At 42.3% G+C, this 21,664-nt stretch overlaps 1 protein-coding gene across 1 annotated transcript; it reads right to left on the bottom strand.

Moving 5' to 3' along the window:
• Positions 1 to 2,807: 2,807 nt before the first annotated feature.
• On the bottom strand, positions 2,808 to 21,061 carry ISOC1 (isochorismatase domain containing 1). The gene is made up of 5 exons (XM_044228333.1): positions 20,727 to 21,061; positions 11,211 to 11,330; positions 10,896 to 11,099; positions 9,121 to 9,237; positions 2,808 to 4,036 (listed from the first exon to the last, which is right to left on the bottom strand). Exons 1-5 carry the CDS (start codon positions 21,027 to 21,029, stop codon positions 3,890 to 3,892), a joined length of 891 nt encoding a protein of 296 aa, XP_044084268.1. The 5' UTR covers positions 21,030 to 21,061; the 3' UTR covers positions 2,808 to 3,889.
• Between the last annotated feature and the right edge of the window lie 603 nt (positions 21,062 to 21,664).

Here is a 21,664-nt window from a genome sequence, read left to right on the forward strand (position 1 = left end):
TCATTGGAATGTAAAATACAGACATTATTTTATTGTCCTAAGAGCACCCCACTTATTTCCTTCCTCCTTTTCTTCATATAAACATGGTTACAAATTAAAAAAAAAAAAAAAGTATGTTTCCCATTGCTGTATAACCAATTATCAGGTATGTAATGACTTAAACGTATTACCTTCCAGTTCTGCAGGTAGGAGTCCGGAAATATCGTGGTTGCATTCCTGCTCAGGATCTCTCAAGCCAGAATCAAGATGCCAGCCAGACCCCGTTCTTCTCTGCAGCTTCTGGAGAGTATTCTTCCAAACTCTACTCATGCTGTTTGCTGAATTCAGCTCTTTGTGCTTATACAACTGAGGTCCTCGTTTCTTTGCCAGCCACCTACATTTCTGAGGGTTGCAATCCCATCCATGTTCAAAGTCAGCAGCAGATCCCCCCCACAACCCCAGGGAGTGAGGGATCCCGCTCATATTCAGGATCTCTCTGCTCAGGAAGAGTGGAGTCCCTTTTAAAATCTCCCCTCATTAGCTACAAGCCACCAAGCCAGTCTGTCTTAAGGGGCACTGATTTGAAAATTGAATCACCTGAGCAAAAACCCTTTCCTGCTACACTGACACCGGGAGGTTTAACTGCCTGCGCACGCACGCTCCCACACCATAGTGGGAACTAGAGGAGCCATTTCGGAATTTTGTTTCCTACAGCCGTCAAACAGGGATTAGAGTCTATCCAATAGGAATTATCAGGTTATTTTTCCTGAACCAGCATTTTGGATTTTAATCTCTTCTAAAAATATAAACTTTCTTGATCTGTTCAGCCCTAACAGAGAAAGAAAAGCAATTTGGAAACCAGAATTCTAAAAGCCAATGGCATGGCAATTCTTTTAAAATTCCATTTCCATCTCATCTAAATAATTGATAATTCCCATTACGGTAGCCTAGTGGTTTTTTAAATTCTTTTTAATCAAAGGTTAGTTGTTGATAATTAGGCTCTGTGGAGGATTAAGGAAGCATTAATGATGTGTGAATATTGATCTATAGTTATTTGACAATGCAAATAATTTCCGTATTACCCGCCATCCTCCCGATTTACTTATGAAAGCTGTCCAGAGAGAAATAAGACTAGACTGACGACAGCAGGCCCAGGGAGAGATAGAGCACCGGGGGTGTCCCATCGACTTTGCTAATGTCAACGGCCATGCTGTTCTAGACTGTAACGTGCATCCTTTTCCTTGTTTTCCCCTTTCCCTATGATCATCTTCACAGCATGAACCACTGGTATCAGGAAGTACAAGATAATGTGTTAAGAAACCTTGTCCTCATTTTGCTACAACTTTAATCAGTTGGGCATGTTTAGAAAAGGCATTTATCTCTGGGTCTCACTGGCCACATCCGTAACATAAACCCATGTTAGAATTTTAGAGCTGCATTTCACCTTTGAGATCATGATCTTTCAAGTTCCAACCAGCTTGAGTCATATTTATCCAAACATCAACTTGTCAAAAGGGAAAATATTCCGATTAGAGAAATGTGGTATTTAAAATGGGTAGTAACAGGGTACTTGGTTCCTGCTTGGAGTAAGTTATCACTTTCATTCCTTTTAAAGTTCTGCACATGTTTTTCCATTTCAGTAAACGAAGCATCTTAATCCTGTTCCGAACCCCTCAGTACCAGACTCCTCTTCTGCTTCAGTGCTCAACTTCTTTGTTTCCGTTAGTTAAAAGAACACTGTTCTACAAAACTGTAGGCACTTCCCAATTCAAAGCCTAATATATTAAAATCAATTCAGTGTTCTCATAATAACAAGACCATGTCACCCTGCTTTTGCATGATCTGTGAAAAAGGAGAAGCCAGAATTCCCAATTATATTCTTCTGAACTTTTGACATAACCTATTTCAATTTACATTTGCTGAGAGGTTATGATAGATCTGACTTTATACCAGACCAGGAGTTTCCTACAAGCTTCTTTTTATCCTCAGCACATAGCACAATGTTTAGAACTTAGCAGGTTCTCAAAATGTATTTCCAGAATGAGTACAGCAACTGCACAGATTCTGCTTTCAAAGAGCTGACAATCTAGTGGGAAAGAGGGATTTCAGCCCAGTGATACCCATTTCAGGCTTCTAATCTACAAAACTATAATATATTAAGTTTCTGTGGTATTGAGCCACTAAATCTGCGCTAATTTCTTATGGGAGTAATAGGAAGCTAACTTGGGGGTCAGGGAATTGGTTTCAGCTCTGAAAAGGCTTCACTGTCATGAGAAACAAAGGGCATGGATGCAGGGGAAGGAAATAGGCGTTGTTTCTGAAATGCTTGCTACTCAAAATGTGGTCCATTCTGAGCAGCCCTGGTGCACAGAGGCCTTTCTTTTAGAAATGCAAAATGTCAGGCCCTCCTACTAAACCAGACTCAGGGTTTTAATGAGAGCCCCAGGTGAATGACATTCATATTGAAGTTTGAGGAGCAGTAGGTTTGAAGTTCTTCAAAACTATTTCAAAACTTTGATTTAAAATATCTTTTTTGATACCCAAATTGCCTGGGGGGGAAAGAATACTCAACCACACCCACAAGATTGCTGGCTGCAGTTTGTTACCGGTGACAAAAGAAATCAGCATTTCTACTGCTCTTAAATAATGACAAGGCCCTTCAGGAAAATCCATTTGCCCCACCTGCAAAGAATTTTCCTTTGAAAATTCCCTTTGGCTGATAGATTCTTGAAGTTCAAAAGTTTTACACTTTGAAAAAAATATTAGAATTCCTGGCATAGTACTCACAGAGCCATGTTGTGGAGGACAAAATAATTTCATTCAAATAATACATTTTCTTTAATTACTTTAATATAAAAGACAGCAGTGTTTCATATTTCACATGATATAAAAAAAAGTTTTAAAACCCTCTAATAAGTTTTTAATGAAAATAAATTTATTGAAGGATAGCAATGACTACAAAATTAATACTACCAAATCATGACTCAAGCCTTTGCCTTAACTGTAATATTTGGAGGGTAGGTAGAGAAATACCAAACAAGAATATGGACGTTTGAAAACCCTTTTTTATCCAGCCTGTGACTCTTCGCTAAAGCTGGTGCATATCGGAAGACATACTCAACATTGTTGTAAACGCGTGCAGCCAAAGTAAAAAAAATCTAAAACAGTTCTCCCCTGATTTTGTAACATTGCGAACCATTCTGTTTAAAAAATTAAAACAAAGAATGGTCCAATGAGTATTTTAAGGAAAAGATACGGCTAAAAAAAATGAACATTAACAGAAAATGAGTGATAGTGACTAGAATAAGAAAATTAGCATCATCAAGAAGGATACATAATTATTCAATATACATTTGTTTGGTTAGATCAACGCTATTTACTCAAGTAAGTTGACTGCATTGTGAAAGAAAGGGGTAGCATGATCCATAGGTCTGTTTGAAATTCTCACCTAATAATCCTATTTCAATCTATCTGTAAAGTAAAAGCACTGAGTCTGGGCTACAACAGACATCTTAATAATACTATGAAAGTCAAACCATTATTGGTACATTTTTTTCTTTACAGTGCACAATTTGAGAAAATGTCACAAGAGTATTCACGTTAAAAAATAGTGACCAGTGGACACAATATACACAAAACAGGCACCTTCATTATAATTATTTTAATAAATAAAAGCACATTAACCCAAAAAAGAAAAAAAGAAGAAGAAGGTAGGCAGCACCTGAAGCCTTTGACAGTTGTAACTAAACGTTGGTACCCAAATGGTCTAATTGGTTATATTTGACTAAGAGGCGCAAAAAAGGAGCCAAGTTTTGACTTTAACATTTTAATTCTAGTAGAGACAAGAGCTTGTCCAGGCTTACAGTCCTGTCACCTGATGGTGAGCAGCATACCAGACCTTCAAATGTCCTTATACTTTGGAAAGCAGGCCCGACTCTGGAGCACTCGCCTTAATTAAATTCTGAATTTCCTTGAATTTTGGATGGTCTTTATCTGCCACCAGCTGTAGCAGTACAGCTTCACTCGTAGTCACTATGATCCCGGTTCGAGCAAGACGCTTAAAAAAAATAAAATAAAATAAAGGCAAATCAAGAAATGAGCACAACAAGGAATATTGTATTAAACAGCAAAATGTATGGCGGGATAACAATAATTAGTGTCCTCTATTAAAGCCATGGTCCTTAGCCAGACCATCCACTTAAGTGATGGGGACAGATTTCCAACTAGTCACACCACAAACTGATTAGAATTATTCGCAGTAATAGTAATGTGGACTAGAAACAAGGAAAAGAAAATATGTAGCTAATGTTATGACTTATATGTGCCAGGCACAGAAGGGACATCAAGACTATCAGGGTAAAACAATGACTTTTAATTTCTTTTTTCTGTCTCCAAACATATGACATATAGCAATGTGTGTCCTTCCCATAAGTCAGAAAGAACTGGTGGTAGGAGAGCCTCATGCAATTTGTAAGAATTGCCCCTGTGGCACATGGGTGACTCAGTCCTTAAGTGTCTGCCTTTGGCTTAGGTCATGATCCTGGAGTCCTGGGATCAAGCCCCACATCGGGCTCCCTGCTCCACCGGAAGCCTGCTTCCCCCTCTCCGACTCCCCTGCTTGTGTTTCCTCTCTCACTGTCTCTAACAAATAAATAAATGAAATCTTGGGGGGGGGGAAAGCGTGTGCCCCTGGGCTGATAACAGACCCACCAGCACTGCCAACTTCAGAATCATGAAACAAGAGCATAAAATTTAAAGTTTCGCTGACAGATCAAAGAATGTTGTTGCCAAACTGCCCCAGTGGCATCATAATACAGAAGCAATGACAGAAGTCTCAAGGAGGGAAGAAGGGAGAGAGGTGGGCAAAGAAGACAAAATTGAGAACAAGCAGGAGAGGGGAAGAGAAAGGAATGAGAGAGAATTCTAGAGTTAGAGTTGTCTTCTCTGGCCATCTTTATTATCAGAAACCATAGGGGAAAACCTGGCCAACTGCTGTCCCTCGAACCCTCTGCTGTAAGAACCAAGGAGACAGGCAGAGACATAATTCCCAGGCAGGTCAGGGGAAAAGACCCAGGTCAGTGACTCTTCATGAAGGAGGAGTCAGAACAAGAACCAGGACATCCTCCAGGAGCGAAGGTGAAGACTTCAGATGCTTGCAGATGGGCTGGCCTAACCTTCTCACTGGCCGAGTAAACCCCTCCTTTTTGTCCCCAAAGACGCAGAAGGGAGAAGCTCAGCCCACTTCTCAGAAAGCCAGCGTGGACCTCAGCAGCCTGTGTGGAAAAGCATGCAGGGTAGCTGACCAGCAGGCTCGAGGAAAGAAAAACAGCAGAATTACATAGTAAAGAGGGAGAAAAAACCAAGTGTGCTAGTACCCTGTATATTGGGGACAAATACCCAGAAGTTTTTTGAAGACTTCTGGAAACCAAAGTCCTTCTCCTTTTAGTCCAAGTCTGACTATCCTATCAAAACCCGTAGACATCTCCAGGACTGTGTGCTTCCCTCCCAGAGAAGAGCAGGGGACAACTGTAACAATAGAGCAGCTCCTGCCTTGACCAGCTGGCGACCCAGCCTGGCCTTCCTCAAGGCTCAATGAGGGGACTCTCAAGGATTCACTCTGAATCTTAATCACACACTTGCAGCGTCTGTGAACATGCCTGATGCATGCAGAAGTGCCAAAGAAGTCAGTTCTCATTCATCTTTCTAGTTCCTCCGTGAGGCAGGAAGGACAGAGAGCTATTCCCAGGTTATGGAAGAAAGCAGATAACCCCTAAAAACACCAGCTTCCCTAGGGCTCCACTGACCACAATCTGCTGGACTGACAGCAGGTCAATAGTCCCCGGTGAGAGTCGGGTCACCATGGCAGAGGTGGGCTGGTATGCTCGAGGCACCGAAACACATCTTAGTCAACTGACGCCAACCATGGTTTCAAGACGGAGATATGGCCAAGGCTGACTGGATTTAAAAAAAAAAAAAAAAAATCAAGCCCTCCTCCCTCCCTGCCAAAATCAAGCAAAGAACCTGCATAAGCAGAAGGCGTGGCTCAGCAACATGCAAAGTTTTCAGAACTGACTCCTAGACCTTCCCACGGTGCCTACGAACCCCAAACTGAGTGCCTGAGCAAAGAGAGAAAAGCAGGAGCTTCTGCAGACACAAACAGGTCTGGGCACATCCACAAGTGCTATAAGGACACCTCCAGTCCTCCTTCCAAATTCTCTTTCCCGGCTGAGAATGAGGCCAAACTTCAAACCGCACCTCTTTAATGCACACAGGTATAGGGCTCCATCGGCTTCCAAAGTTCATCCCCTACACTTACAAAACCAGTCCAGCAAGGTCGAAGGAAAAGTTACTCTGACCCACAAACCTCAAAATGCAAGGGCATAAAGCCATGAAACCTTCAGAGAGGGCAAAGGTGGGGGGCAGCTAAACCCAGTAAATTTCCAATCAACATGAAACCCCCCACCCCCACTGCAAGTCCGAGGGTATCAAGTTCCAGAGAGGGTTTCATTCTATTTTATTCTGCATTTACTCTACAATTATTAGTTGAAAGAAACAATGCCTGACAAACGGCTGGTGCTCAAAATATTCTGTTGAAGACAGCACTCGCCACAAACCCATGTCCTGAAGTTTCAGTAACAGTATCTATAAATCTTATTAATATAATGATCTCAATAGGCAATGTGGGTAGTCTCAGGAATTCCTGTGAGGAGCTGTGTTCTAAAGAAACAGGGAAGGCAAGCTGGCCGGATTGCTCTTTAACTTTCAAAGTCCTACAGTAAAAGAAACTAACACGTCTCCCAATAATCTAGGTACAAACTATAACACCTCCATCAAAAATTAAGACTGGGGTGCCTGGGTGGCTCAGTGGGTTAAGCCTCTGCCTTCCACTCAGGTCATGATCTCAGGGTCCTGGGATCGAGCCCCGCATCTGGCTCTCTGCTCAGCAGTGAGCCTGCTTCCCCCTCTCTGCCTGCCTCTCTGCCTCCCTGTGATCTCTCTCTCTCTCTGTCAAATAAATAAATAAAATTTAAAAAAAAAAAAAAGGGCCTTGGAGTTAGCAAACAAGAAAATTGTGTTTTTAAAAAAAAAAAAAAATTAAGACTAAGAGAAAAATCTGCAGTGTGGCACACCTCCCCCATCGCCATATGACCTGATTCTTTCTTTTCACTTTACAACCTCTGTACTTGAACCCACACGATGCTGGTTGCTCTGCCTCACCCAAAGCCACCGGAGAACCACACTCCCTCCTTCCTGCCGGGTCTGAGAAGCTGACCTACTGCTTCTACATTTTGGGTTAAGACTAACCGCATGGATACAACAACAAGTAATAACCACAAGAGAAATAAATGCAGCAGCTAACATTTGAGTGTTTACTGCGTCGGACACTACACTAAGTGCCGCCAACACCTTACCTCACTAATCCTCACCAAATCCCCCGGTAGGGTGGCTTTTCACTATATCCACTTCCCTGGTAAGAAATCTGAGGCAGTATGGCTCCTGGGTAGCTCAGTCATTAAGTGTCTGCCTTCGGCTCAGGTCATGATCCCAGAGTCCCAGGATCCAGACCCACATTGCGCTCCCCGCATTGAGCTCCCTGCTCAGCAGGGAGTCTGCTTCTTCCTCTCCCACTCCCTGTTCTTGTGTTCCCTCTCTTACTGTCTCTCTCTGTCAAATAAAATCTTTAAAAAAAAAAGAAAGAAAGAAAGAAGGAAAAAAAGAAAGAAGAAAGAAAGAAAGAAAGAAAGAAAGAACGAAAGAACGAACTCTGAGGCACGTGTACTAGATCACTTGTCCCTGGACACACATTTTACAAAACGCCAGGACTTGCATTCAAACCCGTAATATCCCTCCAGTGTCCAGACTCCTAGTCACTGAAATGAGACGACTTCCCAAAGAGTGTCCGATGGTAAAGAGGTTCACCATGTTTGTATCCCCAGTGTTAGGAGGAGGCAGAGGTGCCAACAATCATAAATTTTCTATAATAAATGCCATAATAAAGACATGTCTCAGAAACTTATTTGAGTGGAGGACAAAAGTCCTTGCAATTTCTTTATAAGCAAGATTGTTATTTTTGGATGTTTTTAGTTTTCCACTTCCGTGGAAACACTTCAAGTTCTGGCCCTCAGCCTTCCTAGAGAAGGGATGGCCAACCACGGCCTTAAAGAAGTTGCTGCTGCCAACTCCCCACTTGCTTCTGCATCGGCCCTCTGCACAGACTTTTCTCCTTTCTTGCCTATACTCTCTCATTTGCCCTACCTCAACACCCCTGGGAACACTCCTGGCAGAAGCAATGACTTTGTAATCCAACACAGAAAGTGGTTCATAGGCCAGCTTGGGCCTGAACACTGGAGGATCTCAACAACGACAAAAAAAATCAGTATTTCCCATTCTCAATAAAAATCATCAGTTAAAGAATATGCCAACTCAATCCACATGGACATGACTCTAAAATTATTGCAGAACTAGAATTAAATGCGAGAGAGAGAACAATCTACAATACGGAGTGAGTGTTTCAAAAGATTATGTGGTAGTTTGCTTTTCAACAGTCTTGGAAGAGAAAATGCTTACAAAAGAGTACTGTTAAGCAACACTGACAAAATATCTCTGATTCCCTGACTATGGTCCACCCTGATCCTCTGGGGCAGGCAGCCAAGAAACACTATGTGTGAGTGGTGTTCAGAGGCAGTGACACACCTCCCATTGCCCAGAAACTCAAGACAGGAAACCCAACAGAGGCTGAACCAGGCTTAGGCTGGCCATGCCCTAGGGTTGGGCTGAGTTAAACTAGGTGGGCAGTTTCTGATTTGCAAATCTCTCAGTGATGCAGATTAAGCTTACTAGAAGGCTTCTTACGAGTTCATACATCAAACCATAGCAAAGTCATGAGGAAAGATGTATGAGAGCTTCTGGTATCACTAGAAATCTAGATCTGAGGAGATGGAAGATATAAAACAAGATTTAGTGGCAAGACCTGAAAGGTCGGTCAGCACACCACCAAGACTCCGTAAGTCAGTGAATCTGAAGTTGTCAAAAGACAAGCAAATTGAAGATGCCAATTTTTCATCACTATGAAGTATTCATGATTCTTCAAATTCATCGGGAAAAATTGATAAATTACTTATTTTCAAGCAGGACAATTACCTCAAGAGCAAACATCCGGTCCATCATGCTTCTCGATGAGGTGGCATCAGCAACAATATGAACCTCAATACCTCTGCCCACTAGCTCCAGAGCTGTCTGCTGGATGCACACATGAGTCTAGGAGGGACATTAAAAATCCTATGTAATAATGCAGGCACACATTTTACAAATATATGACAATATGATAAAACAGAAAAAAGCACTACAGTTCTCATGACCTTGCCCTCCATCTGGCTTTGCCTCTAACTTGCTAGGTCATCTTGAAAATAAACATCTCAGGCTTTGGTTTCCTCACTGTAAACTCAGAAACTGGATTCCATCAAGCCTCCTCACACTAGGATCCTTGAGCATATATATCCTTGGAGCTCCGTGACAATTTTTTCAAAAGGATTTTCATCTGTCATCTGGATGACCTTCCTAAGGCTGACTACTACCACTCCATTTTGATGCTGCTCGTGGTTGGGTTTATTTCTGAACTCACTCTGAGTGCCCAACACAAAGAATGAGTCAGCAGTACTGTACATGGAGAAACAAGTAGAAAAACTAAGTTGGTACAAGGTACCCAGTAGTAAAGGTAGGCCAAGTTAAAAATAACAAGTGACAAAGGCAAAAAATATCCAGTATACAGCACAAGCAGATGTATCAAACAGATTCCATCTTTGTAGGTACTAACTTGTAACAATTCATTAGCAGACAATACAGAGCAAAACCATGCCCGACAAGAGCTCTGTTACATAAGCAATGAAAGCACATTTCAATAATACCAGGATGCCAAACTTATGTGCATGTGATGAGTGAGCTTTGGAGAATTATCAACTGGCATGCCATTAAAATTGGCACTGGAGGACTGTTCAAAGATGATTTTGATTAGGCATGAGGTATAATAATGACGAATGAGCAAAAAAAAAAGTGCCCAAGTCAGCAAAAGTATTTGGCATGACATATTTATATCAATAGGCTTCCTCTGTATTATCATTATTGAAGTCAAAATACAAAAATATTTAATGCACACCTAAAACTAAGGCTGCATCCTTGTACTCTTAAAACCTATAGTATAAAACCTACTATCATAGGTATATTAAATTTATACTATTTGGATTTCACTGTATTTATTATTTTTTCCCCATAATTTTAGACTCTTCTTTTTTTTTTTCAAGATTCCATCAATAACTGTTTAAATGCTATGAATAAATACATATATTCTGTATATACAAATGCCAAAAAACCAGATCAAACAAAAAATCATTTTAATCCACATAAAGAATCTTGAGTATTTTTTTCCTTCAAAAAGGTATGTTAAGTGATTCAAGTGGGAAGGACAAGGAACTACATGACTTCTGAGGTTCTTCTACAGCAAAAATATGACCAAGGTGAAATCCTATAACACATAAATAAAAATAACACCTCTGAATGTAGGCTGATCGATTCTTGCGCCTCTGCTTTTAACTACTACTTTTGGGGCACTGTGTTTTTCTGCTGTGATATGCATCCCTTAACCAGCTACCCGCTCCAAGCAAGTTGCACAACATTTGTGTTTTAGTTTCCTCATCTGTAACAGGGGGAGACCCAAAGTACTTCATTGGCTCAGAAAGTCACTGGGAGTGTTGAATGACGGAAGAGCTACAGATCACTGCCATGCAAAGAGTCAACGCCCATTGAAGGGTGGTGGATGTTTCTCAACATTACTATCACCTACCGCCTAGCCTACACATAAAACCACACTGCAGCTTTTCTACAAATGACACTGTACCCCAAACATAACAAAATGCACTTACTTCTACTCCAAATAATACAACACTCCTGACTCCAGGAATCTCGGCTAATGCTGCTTCTACTTCTGGTATTACCATTGAAAACCTGGTCTTTGGAAGGACCAGTTTTACACCTGTTAGGTCAATTTCTTGAACGGTGCTTCCAAGACCTTTAGGGTACTGTTCTGTTACAATAACTGGAATTCCTAACATTCGGGCCCCTTGTAACTAGAAAAAAACAAACAAAAAACAAGGATAATTAGCAATTTATGTATTTTGTAACTATATAAATGTATACCATGCTTCAGGGAATTGGAAAAAATAAACAAGCAAACATACCAATCTTTGTCCCACGCTAATAATATCCCCAAAATATTTGATGGCTGGTCTAAATCGCTCTTGCATATCACAGCAGAAAAACACAGTGCTTGAAGGTGTAAGATTTCCCAGGGTGGTGAGCTGAGGAAAGAAGAAAAAAGAATGATTTAGCACTCGTTATACAACGACATTTATTTTCAGTGGAGGTCAATAAAGGAGAAAAGTGTTCCTACTGTTTGCCCTAGTAAGTCAATTTCTACAACTATTATCCAAAGGAAGTGATCTAAATTATTGAAAAAAAAATTATCCACAAAGATATTGACTGAATTGTTTTTAATAATGAAAATCAGAAAAAAACCAAGGACCAACAATACAGAAAAGGCTTCACAAAGTTTAACACACTCCCATGAGAAAAAATTTTTCAGAGCACTAAAATAATATATGCAAATAAGTTTTTAAAAATATTTGAACCATCTATGAAGAAATGCTCATGATCTAATATTAATTTTAAAAAGAGAGCACAGGGGCGCCTGGGTGCTCAGTCGTTAAGTGTCTGACATTGGTTCATGTCATGATCCCAGGGCCCTAGGATCGAGCCCTGCATTGGGTTCCTGGTTCGGTGGGAAGCCTGCTTCTTTCTCTCCCTCTCCAGATGCTTGTGTTCCCTCTCTCACTGTCTCTCTCTCTCTGTGTCAAATAAATGAATAAAATCTTTAAAAAAAAAAAATAAAAAGAGAGCACTGAAGTTCAGCAGTATTTCAATCATGTAAAAATATAAATAGAATGTAGAAGCAAATACATGTAAATATTAACAAGTAGTTACACAGTTAGGGGTGTCAGTAATAATTTTTTCTTTATACTTTTCTTACCTTCTCCAAATGCTATTTAAAAACACTTCCCAGACGTTATTTAAAAGTACACATCGCTTTTACTGTTAGAAAAAAAAAATGTTATGATGGTAAACAACTTAAGTTTGATGATGGCATTGCTTCTAAGTACAAAAAGTAACCCTGAAAATAATCTGTAGCAGAGACTATGGAACATAAAACTAAAAAATCAGAACAAATTCAGAACTGCTGCTGTCATCAAGACAGAAATATTAAGATGCTGTTCTCAGGAATAATTTCTCAGAGTTCAAAAAAGGAAATGCAATGAAATAATGCCAAGCATATCACCACTATGCAATGGACAGACATAAACTGGACACCTGCATTCGTCAACAAATTCATCATCATCAGGAAATTAATGAATTAAGGTTAAAAACAGGTATTAGATTACCCAGCTTGACGTTAATTGCCATAGTTGGTCTACAGAAACAACGTGGGCCTAGGAGGAGTCTATAAAAAAGTGGAAAACCGCTGGTGAATGTTAAGAATTTCATGTCATTCATGCATTCTTCAAGGTCCACGATGCTGTTCCTCCTGCCTTCTCAAATTTCAGAAAGCACTGCAGAGGATGAATCTGGTCCTGAATGAACCCATGCCCCTCCTCTTACTAGCCAGCCCTTAGATCTCCCCTCAATTTTCCCATTTTGCCCAAAAACCACCCATGGATAATGTCTGTTAATAATTTTCTAGAGAAAATCCTGTGTCCCAATTACATGATGGTGGCTTCCCCACCAGCCTGGCCCTACACACTCCCAGGAAACAGTTACTACAGGAATTAGGTGCATCATTAAAAGGAATCTCTTACCCTTCCAGTGAGTTTGTACTTCCTTATCTATGTGCTGGTCTGAGGAACCCTGGCACCTATCTCCCTCTACAGACCAAATTCATGGCAGAATGGGAGTGCCATCTGTAATGCTAACACTATGTAAAAGGTTTCCCTACTTTGCCAATACAGGATGATCAAAATAAATATTCAAGCATCTTGAATTACATATTCTGTCTTTAACTGTTTCGCTCCCTTAAATTTTTAATGCAAGTATCATTTTCTAAAGCACGGAGCGTTGACATATCTATAAGTACCCAAGACACAATTTTTAAAACCAATCACTATTTATGAATACATATTATAATTCTCAGTAAAAATTAAATTTTGGATCAAAGGGCTCAAAGTTTAAGTGGATCCCTAGACACCCACTATGTGTTTAGGGCACATGACAGAATGCAATTTACCTGCAACTGGTCTGTTTCAAATTACAGCAATGCAACTCAGTCATTCTCGTCATTCCATGGCAGTGAAAGAAGCAAGCAAGCAAAATAAACCAAACTAAGTGTGCCAGATGGCCAAGCACCATCATACTCAGAGCTCGTGGCCACTCTCTTTCTAGCTCGCAGATCTCCCCTCAGATAACGGACAAACTCGGTACACATTCCCAACAAGTTTAGTCCTCCTGGCCCTAAACTCACAGAAGGTTATGCACAGCAAATCAGAAAGTAAGCGGCTAGAGACAGGCAAACTGGTATCAACAAGAAATGATAGGTGACAGAAAAAAAATTCAAAGTATACTAAAAGCAGATCAAAACTCAACTAGTTCCACATCTAGACTTCTAGTGGAACAGTATATATATAATAACATAAATTGGGACATCATTTTAGCACACTCAACTAAGAAAATGTTAAATTATATAATACTTCAGGACTATGATATTAAAATGGACAAATGTATTGGGATACATAAAGGAATAAAGCCTTACCTATCCAGAAACCCTAAATATTCAGAGTTGTGGTCTCCTGGTGTTTCTGTTCCTACCTCCTTTCAGCTGTGATGTCTCCTATTCTGGGCAGGGGGCCACATCAGATATATGTCATAGTAGACACAGACTGAGGATGTCAAAAAATGCAGCCTGGGTGGCTCAGTTGGGTTAGGCAGCTGCCTTCGGCTCAGGTCATGATCCCAGCGTCCTGGGATCGAGTCCCACGTCGGGCTCCTTGCTCGGCAGGGAGCCTGCTTCTCCCTCTGCCTCTGCCTGCCTCTCTGTCTGCCTGTGCTCGCTCGCTCTCCCTCTCTCTCTGACAAATAAATAAATAAAATAAAAAAAAAAATGCAGCCACAAAATCCTCACCACCTTGAAAAACCTTTCTAGTATAGGAACTCATCTATTAACCTTCAGCAAACAGAGAAATGACAGAGATAATGTGACAAGGCATGTTCTTGTGCAGAGATGACTGGCTATAATTTAGTGAATCAAAAATGCCCAGACAGTCTCCTCTCAGGAAGTCAGAGTTTAACTCCTGATACCCCTCTTGGATGTGGACTGCATGAAATGACATGATTCCTCAAAGTAGAATATAGAGGAGGCAACAGGGTGATTATTTACAATGGAAAAAATCTGCAGACACTGCCTCAGCCAGGTGATCAAAACTGAATCAGCCATGCCACATTGCTAGTATATCGACTTGAAAAAACATGATAAGAACGACCTTCACCATCTGCCTCTCAAAATCCCACAGCCCCATCTGAAGTGTGCGAAAAACATCAGATAAACCTAACTTTGATACTATCTACCAAAATATCTGACCAGTACTCCGCAAAACTGTCAATGTCATCAAAAACTACACAATACAATACAGACAAAACAAGTCTGAAAACCCAAGGGAGCCTAGGAAGACATGACAACTAAACATAATTAGTATCTGGAATGGACTATGGAAGAGAAAAATGGCATTCGGAAAAAACTAGTGAAATGTGAATAAAGTGTAGAACTCAAGAGATTTGAATGTACCAGTGCTGGTTCCTTGGCTGTGACATGCATTGTGCCCAGCAATGTAAGATGACAGTTGGGGGGGAAACTAGGTACAAGTATCCAGGAACTCTCTAGGCTATCTCTGCAACTATGCTCTAACACTGTGCTAAAACTGAAAGCTTATTTAAAAACAACAACAACAACAAAACAACAACAACAACAACAACAAAGAGGTATCCCTACACTATGGTAGTTGGGGGAAAAAAAAAATTGCTATTTTTGATAAGCCAGAAAGAAGGCTTTAAGGCTACAATAAAAAGGAGAAAAAACAAAAGAAAACTACCCTGAGAAACTCTAACCATGTCTCACCAATCCATCCCCCAAAGTCACATGAATTCAATAAGTTGTTATTCAATTACACACTGACTCTAAAACCCAGGGACTTCTTAACTTGACTCGTGAATTTCTCTTAAAGCAAAACGTTGTAGATAACTAAAAACGCTGCTCAGACATATGCTGCAACTGCAAGATAGCAAATTAAAAGTACACTGGGTCAAATGCTGTCACAAGTTAAAACACAGCAATTACAAACCATTGCATATTCAAGAACCATGAAAAAATCACATATAAAAAATGTGTGTGTGTGTGCAAACATACACACCTTCATTTATCTATATATCTGCAAACATCTCTATACATGCATACACATAAATAACACATATCTCAATAAACATATTCAAATACAAAAAACTGGTCAGAACCTGTAGCACCCTTCAGAGATCAATTGCAAGTATACATTTTTGTCCATTTTCTTAAGAAATGTCACAGCTGGAATCTGACCAGATTTAACAGTTAAAAGACTTTCATCCCCAAGTCCCATTATTACATTATTATATTATTACAACAGTATATCCCCCTCTTCATTACCACCTGTAATGACCATTTTCTAACAGCAGCTGTCCATCTGCAAGGAACCTGTCTTTCCTCAGTTAAGTGCCCCTAGTTACTCAGGACAGGCACATACACAGAGGCTGGCCTTGCTCAGTGATGCTCTCTCTGTGCCCCTCTCTGTGTTTCTACAAAACCAATTCACGTTGAGTGTTTTATGTTGAATTGTGTCCCCCAAAGTTCGTATGTTGAATTCCTAACCCCCAGGACCTCAGAAAGTGACCTTATTTGGAAATAGAATCATTGAAAAATAATTAGTCAAGATGAGGTCACACTGGAGCAGGGTGAGGGCCGACACCAACATGACTAGCATCCTTATAAAAAGAGGCAATCTGGACAGAGAAGGCCTTGGGAACATGAAGGCAGTGATGAAGGTGATGGGTCTATACACCAAGCAATGCCAAAGATGGCCAGAAAACCAAGAGCCAGGAAAGAAGCATGGAACACATTCTCCCTCACAGTCCTCAGGAGTCGACCCTGAATGTTGGCCTCCAGAACTGGGCGGAAGTAGGCTTCTGTTGTATAAGCCATTCAGTGTGTGGTACTTTAACAGCCTTCTAGTGAGAACTACTACTGTGAGTAAACTGTGTGTCTTTAGGAATTATTAAAGTTTGGAATTGTAAATGGGATGTGTTCAAAACCGAGGCAGTCTATGAGAGTCACAAGATAGGCATGATACGCTTGGGAGAGAGTCCAAAAGGGACGGTCGGGTATCAGTATTTCCACTCAGAAATGTTTGCAAGGAAATGTGATTATCACAGCTACTCCCCTGGGGTAGCAGAGCTGTGGGCAATAGAATCTGAGACCAAATCTCAATTTCCCTAAATTCAATTACATGAAACCAGACAAATCATTTACATTTTCAAACAGCAGTGTCTTAATCTGTAGCAAAGCAACAAAACAGTATCTACCTCAGAGGGCTACTTCAAGGATTAAATGGGCTTCATATAATCAAACAATAAATTCATAGTCCCTACTCTCAAACACTGCTTGTTTACAGGTAGCCTCCACTAAGGAGAAAAAAGTATGCAATGCTTGGGGCAGTAATACAAAATGTTAAATTTTTTTTTAAAGTGACACGCACAACACATTCATATTCTCTCTCTCTCTCTCTCCCCCATCAAGCCAACAGGGGAGAGACAAACCACATCCCTCACATTCCAGCTGTTTCCTCTCAGTGCCCTGACACTATTCACCTCCCAGAGATCTGTCCCGCCTGCTTCTCTATTCTGTGTCTGAGCATTATTATCTATCTGTTCCTCCTACATGCTCCCACAGTAGAGGTTTCATAATCAAAAATCACCACCTTCAAACTAGCAAGCCCAAGTGGAAACAGATTCCTTTCCTTCATCTTCCCAAACCAGGTCTTCTCTCCCTTCCCACCATGAACTCTGGGGTCTCTTCTGGCTAATAAATGCCATGCCCTCTGTTAAAAATAATAATAGAATATTAATAGTAGTAATAAACCTCTACGAAAGTGAAGGTGCTCTGGAGCTAAATACCTTCCCAATTAACCATCTCGGGAAAGGTCAAAATAACCTTCCCAGGGAAGCCCTTATCTCCCACCCACACAAAGCTGCCAGAGCCTTCCCTCCTACATACAAAGGGAAAATGGCCTCACTGGCATCCTCCTCGTCATGTCCACCTCTTCCTCTCTTCTGTTTGGGCTCTGCCTTCCATGGTGAAAGCTGGAAAATACACTGGAGGTGGTAGGATATCAAATGTACAGGAGTCTCCAGGGTTGAATGTTTCCATTAGTAAAAACTTGGGAAATACCTTAGGAAAAATTAAAACTTAGAAGTTATAAAAATGACCTAAATTCCCACTGTTCAATCCTCTCAATTATATTTCTTCCTTTGTGTCTCAAAATGCCTCGGACTTCAAGCATTCTGACAAAGCAGAAAACACATAAACCATGCTTGAAACATGAGCTGTCTTCAGCTACCTGAGCTGTCAGCAGACACTCGGTCCCTGTGAGATGATTTCAGAGAAGACGACACTCAAAAGTCCAATATTGACAATGGGGGTCTCAAGGATCAGTGCCCACAGAACCACTAACCCACTACAGGTGCACACCATACGGCACAGGCAACCACTGTGTGTTACACAGTGGCAGGTCATGGCAGCAGCAGTCAGAACAAGTGTGAAAGCAAAGCCTCTCCCCTATGTAAATTAAGAATACATTCTAGAATAGAAGTATGTGAGCCAGGGCCCTAGAGGCTCTAAGGTCCAGTTCAAGCAAATAACAAGCTACATTATTTAAGCAGAGGACTACATATGGCCAAACTTACACTCTCTGTTCCTGCAGCTGGGAGAAAGGGACCATCGGGCCCCAGGAGCATGGCCTCACTGAAGGGCCATCCTGAGTCTTCTTAAGTGACAGGCACTGATTACAAAGAACAATGAACACCAGCAAAACAAATGATATTACAAACTCATGTCTGTGGCCTGTTCTCTATTCTGCCTGATATTTTCATTAAGCATGAGAAGAGAAGATGAATGCTATGGTCAGCTACCAGGAAGGGCCTTCAAAAGCTTTGATGGCTCCACCATTAACAGAGAACCTTGGGCAATTTCTTCCATTTTCTGCTATTTTGCAAAATGAGAGGTTATAAGGTGAGGAACAAGAATGGGGTCTTATCCATGTTCGAATTCACTGTGCCAGACACTTAAAGCTGCTACTCAAATGTTTGTGTGATGAACTCTACGGTCCCATTTAGGTATAAAATGTCCATGTCTGTAGGATTACACAGCTAGGTTCCAAAAACATGTAATAAATTGTTCATGAAAAGAACTAGCTTCCCTTTCACTTCTAAATATATACACACTAAGTACACATATGTCTATATTAGAGACATATACTCATATACATATAAATAGGTATCAGAATAGCTTTATGGATATATATGGAATGTATGTAGCCTTCCACATTTATTTTATAGCTGGAGGAGGCACCGGGCTGAAGAAGTCAATGTATTATTACTAAAAGGAGACAGCATAAAGAAAAATACTGTTAAAAACTTTAAAATATTTAAGGTATTATGTAACAGACTTTTCAGAACTCTTGGGCTATTTAATGAGATATAAATAATATCTTTAAAAAGACTGACCAGAGTTGTGCTATTATAATTATTATTTTAAACATCACCACCAAAAAAATGTTATCTCCTATACCAAGCAAAATATTTCAAAAGCCACAAGTTACCTGAATTATAAAATGGCTTTTGAGAATGTACAGGACATTTCACATATACACATATACATTACTAATTTCCAGCATGTTTCATTAAAATCAGTTGGCAGACATGGGCCTTAAATTTTTCAAAATAAGTCTTATCTAGTGGGGAAGGGGAATAGACTTAGAGATGTGGGGGGGGGGTCACTAGTTTGGCATAGTATCTTATAAGGTATATAGCCCACCCTCCCTCCCAACCACTACAGAAAATGCATCACACAGAAGTCTGCATCTTCAGGTCAGCTGCAGACCTCCTCAGTTTTGGATTCTGGCCTTTATTAATGGATTTGTCAAAGGTGCATCCAACTTCTTGGGTATTTTGGCAACAATAACCTAATACAAGAACAAGGAAGATTGCAGAGAGGTGTCAGCCACGAAAACTCTTGAAGACATAAAAATGGGGGGCGGGGGTGGGGGGACTTGTAGTAAACACCTACCAACCACCATTCTCACAATTCTCTCTATGGACAACAGGGCAAATTCTGGGGTATCAGAGATCATCCTTTTTGAATCCCCACAGGGCTAAACAGTGGAACCTCACAGCCTTTGTCCTTTGAACACAGAAAATTTATCCAAGTAAAAGTATCTGCTTTGGAAGCTTCTTGCAGGGGTGCTGGGGCTGGCATGGGTGCTGTGGTGATAAGAAACAAAACCAATTCTGCAGCTACTGACGACAGCTGGGTGGAAGAAAAATCTAGAGAATAATCTTAAGAATATGACAAGTAAAAAAAAAGAATATGACACTTGAATATAAAACGCCTTCTAAGCCTGATTCCCACATTTCAATTTGGTCTTCCGAAGAAATGGCTTACCGGTTTCTCAACAAAAGAAAAATTGTTGATAGTGTAGCACCTAAAATATATCTTACGTTCTCTCTTTCCAAAAATAAAAATCTTCCAGTGAATCCTCTGAGCGTAAAAAGAACAAGAGACAGGCCCGCATAGTTATTAGTGCATGATTTTAAAATATATATGTATATATATTTAAAAGCTATAAAATAATCCTCAGGTGCAATAACTTTCTCGGCCAGCACCATCGGGAAATCCTGGTGGAGGGAAAGTTGGGTAATTAACAAGGTATTACAGTCCTGAGTCAAATGACTTTTTGAACGTAGGCGACGTATATATAATCAAGAGATCCAGTAACCGGTTACCAGGATGAGGCTACGCAAATGGTTATTTCACTTAAGGTTAACGGAGGCTTAAGCTCCAGGAACTACAAACTGGAGAGAGGAGCGGGGAAAGGCCTGACTCCTAAAGTTTGTGTTTCCGCAGTTGGTAAACACAACTCCGGGTAACAAACCCTAAGGCCAACACCCCCATCAACTCTTCACCCCCATTCGGCAGCACTCCCACAGAAAACCACAGCGAGTACCGCACAGCCCTTCGGTTACGCAGGCGGCTGGACTTGCTCCTGGCACACAAAGCGGATGCGGCCGGTCGAGGACCACACACGTGGGGGCGTTCTCGCGTGCCCAGACGCGCTGGGAGGCCCACGCCCCCGCTTCGGGCGAGGACAGCTGGTGACCGTCACCTTCGGACTGGCCCATTCTCTGAGCCGTCCCCGAGGACTGCGCTCGCGGCGCAGCCCTCCCCAGCCAGCGAGGCGCGCAGGGCCCGGCGCCAGGGCGGCGCGGGGCACCTGAGGAGCGCGGCGGGGGCGGAGACAGAGACGCGCGGGGACCGGCAACAGTGGCTGGGCGCGCGGCCCTCCCGCGGGACCCACCTGGATCTGAAGCGGCACGAGGCGGACCTTGCAGCGCTCGCTCACCGCGAAGCCCTTGGGCAGGTCCACGTACTGGCCCCACTCTTCGGCGAAGAGCTGCACCACGAATTTGCGGTGCATGTCGATCTGGTCGCCGTACAGGCTGAGGAACTTCTGGATGAGCAGCTCGTAGCCCGCGCCGTGCGGCACGGAGGAGGGCCGCGCGAAGACCGAGAAGCAGAAGAGCACGGGGACCGTGCCCGACGGCGCCCCCGCGCCGCCGCTGTTGGGGAGCGCCGGGACAGCCAGCTCCGCCGCCGCCATGTTCCCCCCAGCGTCTGCCAGCTCCGAGGCCGGCAAAGCGCAGACAGGGCTGGCCGCCGCGGCCCCGCCTCCCCGCGCCGCCCTCCTGCTCGGGAAGGCGAAGGGGCGGGCCCTGGCGGCCGCAGCTCGCGCGCCCTCCCCCTCCCCGCAGAGGGCGGACCGCGGCAGAGAACCGGGCGGCGGGGCCGGAGCGCGCGCCAGCCAGCGCCTGCGCCCGCCGCCGGGACCGCCCCCTCCAACCTGGACTTGGCTGGGCTGCAGCCGTGCGCGTCTAGTACGCCGGGGAGGTGTGTGGCCCCCAATTCCCCCGCGCTCTGCCCACCTTCGAACAAGCGCTGTTCGCAGGGAGTTACGTTCTGCTTGGGGACCGAGGGCTGCCCAGCTTTATCTGCCAGGACGCGTTACCTGTTGGCCTTGTGCAGAGGCAGGGTGCCAGCAGTAATGTCAAAACCAAACGGTCAGACTGGTACAGACCCTAAGAAGAGCAGCAGAATTTAATGTTTCCTTAGAAGGGTCATCCGAGGCTCAGGATTTCATATTTTTTTCAGTCCCATGGGACACAATATCTCTAGTAATGAATTTAAGGTCTTGGCCTCCCTTTATCTCATCCCAATTTCGGGGAGAATTTGGATTGG

The sequence above is a fragment of the Neovison vison genome, chromosome 1, assembly GCF_020171115.1.
Source record: "Neovison vison isolate M4711 chromosome 1, ASM_NN_V1, whole genome shotgun sequence".
Lineage (NCBI taxonomy): Eukaryota > Metazoa > Chordata > Mammalia > Carnivora > Mustelidae > Neogale > Neogale vison.

Coding starts and splice junctions, on each gene's coding strand:
- ISOC1 (XM_044228333.1), bottom strand. CDS start 21,029: ATGGCGGCGGCGGAGCTGGCTGTCCCGGCGCTCCCCAACAGCGGCGGC. Junction 9,238..10,895: donor TTGTATTATTTGGAGTAGAA/GTAAGTGCATTT, acceptor TGTCCCTCCTAG/ACTCATGTGTGCATCCAGCA. Junction 4,037..9,120: donor ACCGGATGTTTGCTCTTGAG/GTAATTGTCCTG, acceptor ATTTTTTTTAAG/CGTCTTGCTCGAACCGGGAT.